The sequence below is a fragment of the Chrysochloris asiatica genome, unplaced genomic scaffold, assembly GCF_000296735.1.
Source record: "Chrysochloris asiatica unplaced genomic scaffold, ChrAsi1.0 scaffold00130, whole genome shotgun sequence".
Taxonomy (NCBI): domain Eukaryota; kingdom Metazoa; phylum Chordata; class Mammalia; order Afrosoricida; family Chrysochloridae; genus Chrysochloris; species Chrysochloris asiatica.
The window spans coordinates 101,189-112,796 of record NW_006408648.1 but is presented as its reverse complement, the minus strand read 5'-3'; the positions used below and the strand labels follow the sequence as shown (position 1 = coordinate 112,796).

The 11,608-nt window shown below is 39.6% G+C and overlaps 1 protein-coding gene across 2 annotated transcripts in view; it reads left to right on the top strand.

The window, feature by feature from the left end:
* IQCB1 (IQ motif containing B1) overlaps window positions 1-11,608 on the top strand; it is a 138,050-nt gene that overhangs the window by 27,218 nt on the left and 99,224 nt on the right. For both annotated transcript variants that reach the window (XM_006869347.1, XM_006869346.1), the window contains exon 4: window positions 7,015-7,108. In XM_006869347.1, coding sequence (XP_006869409.1) covers window positions 7,015-7,108 — 94 coding nt within the window. The remainder of the gene's footprint in view (window positions 1-7,014; window positions 7,109-11,608) is intronic.

The window sequence follows — 11,608 nt, the reverse complement described above, 5'->3', positions numbered from 1 at the left end:
GCTTGCATTTGGGGCAGGGCCTGGTGGGAGGTTTGGGATTGGGGCATTCTTTGGCCCAATGTCCATCCTGGTTGCACCAGAAGCAGAGTCCTGGAGGCTTTGTGGGTTTTCCACTTACATGTGGTGGCAAGGTGGGGTTGATGGCCTGAGCTAATAACTGGTACTTTTTTACAGCCTTTGTGTTATCTCGGCCATCGTAGGCTTTAAATGCAACAGTGAGAGCCTCTGCTTGAGGGGTTAGGGGACCCCTTTCTAGCCTCTTAAGCTTTATTTTGATGTTGGGGTAGCTCTGATAGAAAAAATGCACCATAATTAACCTTTGGCCATCGGCTGAGTCTGGATAGAGATTAGTACATTGCCGCAGGCCATCAGTGAGCCGCTGGAGAAACGCAGAAGGATTTTCATTCTTCTCTTGGATAATCTCACCAAGTTTGTCATAATTAACTGCTTTCATGGCTGCATTGCGCAGCCCATGAAGTATACAATTAACATACCTATCTCGGTTGACAATACCTGCCTGGGTTTTGTTCTACCCGGGGTCCCTGTCAGGGACAGCTTCCGCTCCTGCTGGATGATTGTTATTAGTGAGGTGTTCCTGGTCTGCATGAGCACAGGCTTGTTCCAGCACTCGCCTACCTTCCTCAGGGGTTAAAGAGTTAGTTAAAACAACAAAAATATCATAAGTTAGTTGGTAAGATTGCGTTAGAAATTGAAACTGCTTAATAAAAGTTGCAGAATTTGAGGTAAAAGACCCAAGTCTGGATTGAATTAAAGCTAACTCTGCCATTGGAAAAGGGGTATGGACTCGGACAATTCTTTCTACCCCAGCCACTTCCCACAAGGGTGCTATTATATGACTGGACTGAGAAAACTCAGGGTACATTAACTTTCGAGATTTGGAATGAGTACAAGGCGAGGTAGGCGCATATGGAGGGGAAGTGGCGGGAGAAAAAGAGGAGGATGGTAAGGAAAGTTCCTGGGGACCTGGAGAAGGTGAAAGAGCAACCAAAGCGGGGGCGGGAGGGAGTGCACTTGGGGCTCTTTGATAGGGAGGGGATTCATCAGCTGGGTCAAATTGGCTGATGGAGTTGAAAGGACAAGCAATGTAACTCTTTGATAGGGAAAATAGTCCAGCTAGGTCAAATTGATAGGGAGAAGATTCCAGCTGGGTCAAATTGGCTGATGGAGTACAAGCAATGGAATAAAGAGAAAGTCAAAGGTAGGAAAAGCCCTGAATATACGGGATCTCTGACCATTTTCCCTGGCGCTCACAAAAGTTAAATAGGTTTTGGATTAGACCTGATTCAAACGAGCTGGTAGACGGCCAGCTATTTTGGGTGTCTAATTTGTATTGAGGCCAAATTCGAATCGATAGACTTATAAGACGCTTAGTTTCAAGGTCTAAGCCCTCGAGGTTTCCTGGTATGGAGGACCCAGAACCCATAGCAACCAGGAATAAGACAGCGAATAGTGCCTGGAACCTAAGACGTCTTTTGAGATTTAGTCAGTGCTTGCACCTCAGACCCGGTCTGAGGCATGGAGACCCAGGCTCCCAGTGGAGGCGTCTCTGCCACAAGGAGGGGATCTGTAAACGAAGACCGCACCACCCTCTGAGGTGTCCCTCCAGTGGGCGGGAGGCAGAACGGACAAGTCCCAGACTCACTATGGAAGACACAGAACCTGGAGCCTGGTCTGTGACCCGGACGGAGTCTTATGTCCTGGTTACCGGGGTCCAAATCTCCATACCCAGGGCAGCCATAAAAGAGGACTTACCCGAGCCAGAGGGCTGCAGAATTAACTCCTGCCGGTGATGGATGCTGAGAAGGTGTCAGCGAAGATGATTGAGGGCGCTGGGAGGGCATGGTGAAATGAGCGGGTTAGGGCGCTGGGAGAATTGGGGTCCTGGGCCTTCCGATGTTAAATTGGGGGCCTCAACCATCCCGCTTCTGACACCAATGAAAGGGGAAAAACAACCCCAGTGCCGCTCATCAACCACACCCCACTCCAAATGGCCCATCTAGAGACCTTTATTCAGGGTGAGGAAGATAACCTCTGCCAGAGAGAGAAGGCAGGAGGCGGAAGGGAGGAGAGAAAGAAGGAAGAGAGAGAGGAGTCAACAGGAAGGGAGGGGATTTATATAGGTTCAACAGGAAGGGAGTGGTCATTGCTGGGATGATTTAGCTCTGGCCTATCAAAAGCCATGTTTTCCTTTAAACTATGCGCTTTGTAGCTTAGGACGGGGAAACAGACAAAATGGAGTTGGAGGGAGGGGAGAGGGAAGAACCGGAAGGTATTGTAACATTGTAACAGTCACCCAGCATGGATCTTAGACTCTTCAGATTTTTCTATCCATTTTTCAGCTTGCATTTTTCATCTTAGCAGTATTGAGAGATTTGTCTTCCAGCTTGCTAGTTCTGGCTTCCATCTCTTCTATTCTGCTCTTTTCCCCTTTCAGTATATTGTCTATTTCTGATATTTTATTATTAATCATCTAGACCTCTTTTTTGCAGGTTTTGAATTGTTTCCAATGCTGTATCAATCTTGTTTGATTGCTCTTGTAGCATTTTCCTGACTTCTTCCTTGTTTTCCTCCACCCCTTTTTGGAGCTTTTGAATTTCTTTCCATAAAATTCTTCTGAATTCTTTCTCAGGCAAATTCAAAACCTGCTCTTCCTCTTCTGGGGAGCCTTTGTCTGTCTCCAGCACATTTGTCTCAGTTACTCTTTTCTGGTTTTGGACATGTTTTTAAATCATTTGTTGTTTGAGATCTTTTGTTTGTCATTTCCAGTAGTTATGTTTTTATTTTTTTTTAATGCTTAAATGGATGTTTGTTGTTGTGTTATTAAGCTTACTGGGTGTCTCCTGGTGGATATAATCAGGAGATAGGCTACCCTCTTCGCATGTAATGCTTAGTAGCTATTATTGGCTCTTGTCTTAATGGTGGAATATTATGGAATATGCGTATAGCTTGGCTACATGGCCACAATTTCTGTCTCTTCTTGGGTAACATAGGGATAAAAAGCTCCCACCTCAAGGACAAATGTGTGATCAAATGGACCAAAAGCAGTAGCAATATAAAAGCAGAGACAAAAATCACACTTTGAAACAAAAATAAAACTGTGGCTGATTGCCCAGTTACCTTGCTGCACAGGCATGTGTGTGCATCGTAGAAGCCTCCAGTAGTAGTGGGTGGGGGTGTCCACTTGCTCAGGACCCTCCTCCAGTCACCACCGTAGAGGTACGCAGATAGATATTGAGAAGTTTATGGAAGAAAGATTGTCTACTATTTTTGTCTCTGAAGGTCAGTTAGGTATCTGCATGTGCACAGTGTAATTCTTGAGATAGTTGCGTTCTTTTTGTTGGGGTTTTACAGATTGTTCATATGGTTTTTCTGTCAGACCAGACCAGGTTTTTTCTTGCTGTATAGTAAAGGGTCCTGCACAAGTTAACTTTTAGGGCTGGGATCCACAGGCTGACATCATAAACAGCCACCAAACTCTTTCTGTGCCATGGGAAAACTATGGGTTCAGCGTTGGACTTTTTTATTTTTGGTGGGGTGTTGTGTTCCCACCCTCCTGAAGGCGTCTGGGTTAGGCAGAGAAGGTACTAGTACTACAGGGAAGAGGAGGAAAAATTGTGTAGAATTCCCTGCGCCTCCTTTTGCAGATGTCACCGCGTCGCTTTTAGTTCTGGTTCCCTGTGCTCGTCTGGCTGTAGCCCCACACTCTAAACTCTGTCCAGGTGGGTAGCCGCAGAGGGAGTCGTGTCTCAAGCACTTCCTAACTCATGGATTTTTCCTTTATATCGTGATTTTTTTCACTTGAGCTTGCCGTAAACCGACACCTGTGTCTTATGCTAGATCCAGAGCTCTGGTGGTGTTCCGTTAGCGGAGCTTCTTTGGGTTTCCTCTACAGAGCGTTTCCTACCTGGCTGTCTCTGCTGCCTGCCCAAACTAGTAGCTCAGCTTGCTTATTCTTGTAGTAACCAGTTATACTGACATTTTTGTTTTGGGTTTTCTTGACAATCTTTCTTTGAAGATGTATCTTCTGTTGCTCTAGCTGTTCCAGGCTTGGTCTGCTTGTTGCTAGTGTCTCACCTCATAAGGTTCTGGATGGGACTCAGGATTTCACCTCATGCCCTATATTCTGCAAATTCTTTGCAAGAGACCTATTTTACTGGACAAATTCTAGAACCCCTTTGAGGTATTCCAATCAGTTATAGGCTGAAGACAGGCTTATGACTTTTCTGTAATCATGTTTCCCAACATTCCTTTCTATTCCACTCAATTGTCTATTTTACAATAGTAGGCAAAGGGAAACAATATTCATAAGACAGTCACGCATTTTAGTATTATTTCCCCTCTTCAAACTATGTCTAGATCCCTGTATCACAGAGTCCTATTGTTCCAGGGTTGAGCATGCATCACTCTTTACCTTTGTCCCATTTAGGCCATGCAAACCTGTCTCAGTGTTCCCCTATATATCTTGTTCTTCTACCTCCTCCCCCTTCTTGTATTGCCCTCCCCAACACCCGAACTAAACTCCCCACCCCTACCCCACTGTTGTGGTTACCTTACCCTCCATTTAAGACAGTGTATTTTATCCTGTAATCTACCTGACCTTCTTACCACCTGGATCTCCATTCCTCTGTGTTTACCTTCTTTCCCATTGTAATTGTTTTGATCATAGACTGACCTCACAGATCCTCTGTTCTTATAATTTTATTCTGTTCTTGACTCTTCCATTTGTCAGTTGGGTTTAGGGTGATGCTACCACGATTGGGTTCAGGGTGATGCTACCACTTACATCATTCTCTGTTTGTTGTCTGTTCTTTGGTTCTCAGTCCACAGAACTTCCTTTAGGATGTTTTTCATAGCAGGATTGGCTTTGACAAAATCCTTTAACTTCTGTTTATCCTGGAATGTTTTTATTAAACCTTCATATTTGATTGACAGCTTTTCTGGGTAGAGGATTCTTGGTTGGCAGTTTTTTTTCTTTCAGGGTTTTATATATGTCTTCTCCCCATTGCCTTCTTGCCTGTATGGTTTCTGTTGAGAGATCCAAACTTAATCTGATTTTCTTGCCTTTGTATGTTACACTTCTCTTTTCCCTAGATGCTTTCAGGATTCTGTCCTTATCTTTGATTTTGGAGAGCTTGATTACTATATGTCTTGGTGATTTTCTTTTAAGGTCTATCCTTCCTGGGGTTCATTGAGCTTCTTGGATGCTTTTCTTTTCGCTTTTCAGGATGTTAGGGAAATTTTCTTCCAGAAGCTCTTCAGCTAACTCTTCTGTGGACTTGTGTGATTGTTCCTGTTCCAGAATGTTGATAATTTTTAAGTTATTTCTCTTCATGTTGTCCAGCAGGAATCTTAGGCCTTCTTCAGATTTTTTTATCCTTGCTTGTGCTTGTTTTTCTGTTTTAGTAGTGTTCAGAGATTTATCTTCTAGCTCACTAGTTCTGGCTTTTCGCTCTTCAATTCTGCTCCTTTGCCTTTTCTGTGTATTGTCCATTTCTGATATTTTATTATTAATCATTTGGCCCTCTTTCTGTAGGTTTTGAATTGTTTCCAATGCTGTATTTATCTTATTCGATTGTTCTTGTAGCGCTTTCCTGACTTCTTCCTTATTTTTTCAACTCCATTGTATAGTGTTTTGATACGTTTTATAATCATTTTTTTTTTGTTTTTAATTCCTTCTCAGGCATTTCCAAAGCCTTCCCATTTTCCAGTATGGAGTGTAAGTCTGCTTCCAGCTCATTTGCCTCAGTCACTTTATCTTGTTTCTGGACATTTGCAGATTTGGTCATCTGTTTCTGTTTTGGGGGCAAATTCAGGAGCTATCTGTGGACTTAATACTTAAATGGGTGTGTATTTTGGTATTTTTTATGCTTTCTGATTGCCTCCAGGTAGATGTGATCCGAAGATGGGCTTTCCTTTTCACTCTTACTGAAGAATTTCTAGATGCCACTGTTGTTGTTGTGACGTAACTCAAGATTTGATTTTTGGCCTATTTTCTTTTTAGTCTGCCTGTCCTGCTCCACAATCCTCATTCAGGCCTGTTTCATGGTGATAAACAGTTCAGGACTGGCTGTGACTATTTTGCACTGCCGTTTGGTTTTAGGTGGAAACTGTCACTTTAAATTTCGAGGAGATCTGTGTGCCTACATAGTAGAACCCTCCGGGGCTGGGGGTGGGATGTCCAGTTGCTCAGGCACCCCCTCAAGTCACCAGAATGGAGGTGCGCATACAGCAAGAGACCAATTAATAGATTAAAAAAAAAAAAAAAGAATGTCCACACCTTTATCTCTGCAGTTCTGTCAGGCATCCGTGGCAGTTCTGTCAGGTTTCCGTGGTGGCTCTGATCCTTCCCCAGCTTGGTCTCGCCTAAGATGGCTGCTCTGGGGGCAGCTGAGCATCTTGAATGAGAAAACAATGAATTTCTTGCTTCTGCTACAAATTCTCCTGGCTGTAAGCCTTCCAAATTTCTAAATGTTCCTTTATATGTGTTTCAGAGTTCTGGCACCATCCCTGAGTCTTCTTGGTCTGGTATTCTGTGTTGTTGCTGATGGAGCTCCTCACTGCACTTCCATGCTCTCCGCCATGTTGTTTGTTCAGCTTTTTTAGGGTTTTTATATTTAGATCTGTGTGTTTCTATGTATTAAGTACCCATTTAACACTGTGCTAGAATAATATGAATAAAATAGTTAATTATGAAGATTAATGATGGCATTGAATATTTTTCTGTTTTCATCATTACTTTTGTGCTGCAGTATAAGCATTCAGGACATCATACCTGAAGAAAACATAAGGTCAATAAAAATTAAATAAAAGATCAAAATGTGTTCAGAAGAGAGTCTGAAGTGTAGCCATGCATAAGATCTTTTATCTCACAGATAGCTAAACTAGATCCAGAAACTAGTTCTTCTGACTCCTCAGAGGTCCTCCTTAAGGAGAAGTCATTTAAAAAATAAATCATATTACAGAAAAGCAAATGAATTTGTCTTTTGTATTAAGGGTGAAGAAAAAGATGAATTACTGCACTTTTTCCAAGTTGTGACTGAATCTCTCTTCTGGCTACTGGGAGGCCATGTTCAACTTGTTCAGAATGGTAAGGAAAAAGATTTTCATATAACTGATGACCAGTTATTGTAAAGTCAACTGCTAACAAATTCATCTTTTTTTCTAAATATAAATGTCTCATTAACTATACAGATAATCACATGTAAATGAAAACACCTGAAATTATCCCTCACATATCCAAGTCCATGTGTACATTCTAATTTAAACAACCAACATTGAGAATATGAATATATTAAGGGAGAAATTGCTAAACTATAACTCTATTTATCAAAATTATAAGAATTAAAGATAATTTGAACAATTTTGTCCAGAGAAAACAATTATAAAAGTTTGAGTTATTATCACTTTGGTTTAGACTTATGAGAGAAATCCATATGTGCACAATGGATGATTGAACTCATAGTCTTAAGTATCCAAGTAATAATCTTGTTTATAATGACATTTTAATGGACTTAAAAGTTATTCTGTAGAATATTTCTATTGACATTGAGAAATACAAGTAAATGTTAATTTTGTATTATGATTCTAGTATTCTTTAATGGTAATCATGGCAACATTTCTACTCTTAAAATTTTTAATATAAATGTAAGTATATAAGAACATTTTTTAAAATGAAGTCATGCTTGAGCAGACTTTTAATTTTATTTTTGCTTCAGAATTATGCATGTGGTATAATTTAAATAAAGAGTCAAATAGTTCTGTTGTTGCCATTCTATAATGATAACTTAAAACCAAACAAACACATCCCTTGGCTTTGATACCACACCCCATGACCCAAAGCCAGCTTTATTCAATTAGTATACTGACTACTTTTGGTATTTACATCACATATCTAACTTAATATACTTGTTGTTCTTCTTGTTATGTGGCATTGAGTTGGTTTCGACTCATAGTGACCCTGCATAGGGTTTCCCAAGTTAATATATTTAGTTTCTTTTGTTTTTTTTAAAACACTTTTCCATTATGGAGCATAAAGATTTAGCTCTCTCCGTGTACATAAATACACATTAACTTCCTGTTCCTCATTCTCCTAATATAGTCATAACATAATTTTTACTAGATTAATATTCACATTACTAGGACTACTTGAATGCTATTCACACCTGTAGTGTGCAACATACATTTTCTGTTTCAGTCATCTTTAAAATTTGCTAAAATTTCTGTGTAATTCAGCTGTTTCACTAATTAACCAATGCTTCACAATTACGAATCGGGCTGCGAACCGCAAGGTCAGCAGTTCAAAACTACCAGCTGTTCCGCAGGAGAAAGATGAGGCTTTCTGCTCCTGTAAAAAGTTTACAGCCTTGGAAACCCTGTACAGGGTCGCAATGAGTCGGAACCGACTGCACAGCACATAACAAAACAACAACAACACAATTCCCAGTTACAAACATTTCCTCCTAATACACTCAAATGCCGTGGTTATTCTTACCAGTTTCATGTTGAAGAAATCTCTCGTGGAGCCTTCTGATCTCAACACATTAGATGGATTGTTTTTTCAGCCTGGTACACAGCTTTCATCCTAGTATCTTTCTTTACTAGCAACCTGGAAAGTGCCTTCATCTCTCCCTTAATATTATATCTCCTAATAAGATACTTATACTCCAATTTCTTGATTTATTCCATGTCTTTTGAGTATATAATTTTGTGGTTTCTAAGGGGTACATCAAGGAACTCTGGAAGCATAGTGGTTATGAGTTGGGCTGCTAACCTCAAGGTCATCAGTTTGATACTACCAGCTGTTCTGCTGGAGAAAGATGGGGCTTTCTGCTTCTGTTAAAGATTTATAGTATTGGAAACCCTATGCAGGATCGCTATCAGTAAGAACCGACTCCCCAGCACACCACCACCACCACCACCACCACCAGGGGTACATCAGAGGTAATTCATTTGAGAATTTGAATATCTGACAATGTTTCCATTCTACCTCACACTTAAATTTAAGTATAGAAATCTCATTTGGAGAACACTTTCCCTTAGAATTTTAAAAATAAGTGTTCTGTTGTCTTCTAGCCTATAGTGTGGCTGGTTAAAACTAATTTGTATTTTTCCTAATCCTTTGTCTGTGACCAATTTTTGTCTTTCTGGAAGTCTGTGGGATCTCTTTGTGCCTCGTGAAGTTTTACAGTTATGTGCCTATATATGGGACTAATCTAATCCCATATTTCAGACATCCATTAGGATCTTTTAGTCTACGAAATTGTATCCTTCATTTCTGAAAAGTTTTTTTTTGGAATATTTCTTTGATGATCTCCTTTTCATCTTCTTTCTAGAACAGTTGTTTTTTATCTCTTATTTTTATTATCTGGCCTTTTGGATCTGCTTGCTGAAAGACAGTAACCCTGGTGATACAGTGGCTAAACCTTTGGCTGTTAACCAAAAGGTCAGCAATTCAAACCTACCAGTTGCTCCACAGGAGAAAGATGTGGTAATCTGCTTCCATAAAGATTTACAGAAGACATTCAGGCAGCCAACAAATATATGAAGAAATGTTCATGGTCATTAGCCATTAGAGAGATGCAAATCAAAGATTTACAGCCTTGGAAACACCCTGGGACAGTTGTACCCTGCCCTATTAGGTTGCTGTGAGTCAGAATAGACTTGATGACAATGGATTTAGTTTGTGTTTTGTTTTCTAAAAGACTTCCTCAATTTGATCTTAAGCCCTCCTATAGAACTTTTCATTTCTGTTATTTCATTTTAATTTCCAAGAGCTCTTTGGTGGGTCCTTTTTTCATAGAATTCAGTTCTTGTTTTATTGATCCTAGATCTTCTCTTGGACTCCTGATGTGGCACTGTAGGATCAGCACTGGACTGTGAACCACAAGATTTACAGTTCAAACCAGCCAGCTACTCCCTGGAACGCCTACACTCAGGGTTGCTATGAATCAGAACTTATTCAACAGCAATTAACAAAAAACAACAAGTATCTTCTTTTACCTTTCTGAAAATAGTAATGGATGGCCTTTTGTTTCCTTCTGCCTACTTGATCTGCTTCATCCAAATTGCTTTTTCATTTTTTTGGGTAGTTTTTGTTTTGCATATTAGGTACTTTCCTCAAGTTTTTTGTGAGCCATGACTACTTATAATTAAGAATTTTAAATGTTTGGAAAATATCTGTGCCTATAACAGAAGTTTGGCACCTGTGTGTTTCATTGTGGGGAATTTTGAACTTTTATATTGGAGATCTTTTCTCTTAGGTTAGATGAAATCTATAGAAGAAATTCTTCAATACTTATTTCTGACAGCATCCTGGGCAGTGAGAGGAAAAGGCAGGTGTTTTAAACATTTGTAATATAAGCTTTCATAACATAATTTGTTTTCAGTATGTCTCTTGCTGTAATTCTGCTTAGTGTTTCAAAGCTCATAAACTCTGTACTACCTTCTACATAGATATTAAACATTTAGATTTATGCTTGAAAGAGAAAAACAACCTCCACATTGCCCAGAGTGGGAAAGAGAATTTGAGCATCTAATTGGTTCTTTTATAGATTTTCCTTCTCTACCAAATTCTTAACTTTTTAATTCCTCCTCTACCACTTTTTTCAGGAGTTTCTGGTTGTTGTGTTTTGTGGTATTCTTGCTTTTCTGCAATGTTTTTTTCCTTTTGCTCATTCCTGGCTTAGAATTCTGTAATCTCAGATCTATTAAGTCACTTGCCCATTTGCTTTTCATTTTCTGAAGTTTTGTTATTATTATTGCCTCTTTTGTTTTACTCTGATGTGTTTGAATTTTTTGTAAACAGTTGTTTTAATTGTTATTTTTAGTGTGGTTTCAGGGAAGGAGCAGGGCTAAATGGGTGTGGTCAGTAGGCCATCTTTAACTGAAAGAAGATTATCTAATTTTTGTTTGCATTTATAGAAAGAAAATAATTTATGGTTTAAATTATATTGTATGGTGTTAAGAATTTCTTTTGCAGCCCTTAAAGCTGTAAATGTAAAGTCTCTTAAGGTCTTTTCATGTTTCACAAGATCTCCATTCTCAAAAAAACGAATAAAAATGCCATTATGTATGTCTTGCAAGCTCCTCTAGTAAATGAGCAAGACAATCTGAATTCTTTTTAAATTGGTAATGCAGCAGTTCTAGATGTGTTGAGCCTAGGGGGGAATTTAAAGTAGTGAAGTAACTGATAGGGAGGACTAAAAAGACAGGGGGAAGAAAAGAACAGGAATAATTTTCAAAAGTCTCCAGATAATTTTGATGCATGTGATAGAAAGTATAAAATAAAGTAAGCCTGACATATCTTGGATACCAAATAGGAAAATAGCAGGGTCTACTGGAAGCAGAGAATATCAGAAAGATGTTTACCTGTGCTTTATTCACTATACAAAGGCTTTCGATTGTATGGATCATTACAAGCTGTGGACAATATTGCAAAGTATAAGTATTCCTGAACACTTAATCGTGCTCATGAGGAATCTGTACCTGGACCAAGAGGCAGTTGTTCGAACAGAACATGGGAACACTGAATGGTTTAAAATTAAGAAAGGTGTTTGACAGAGTTGTATTCTTTCACCATACTTATTCA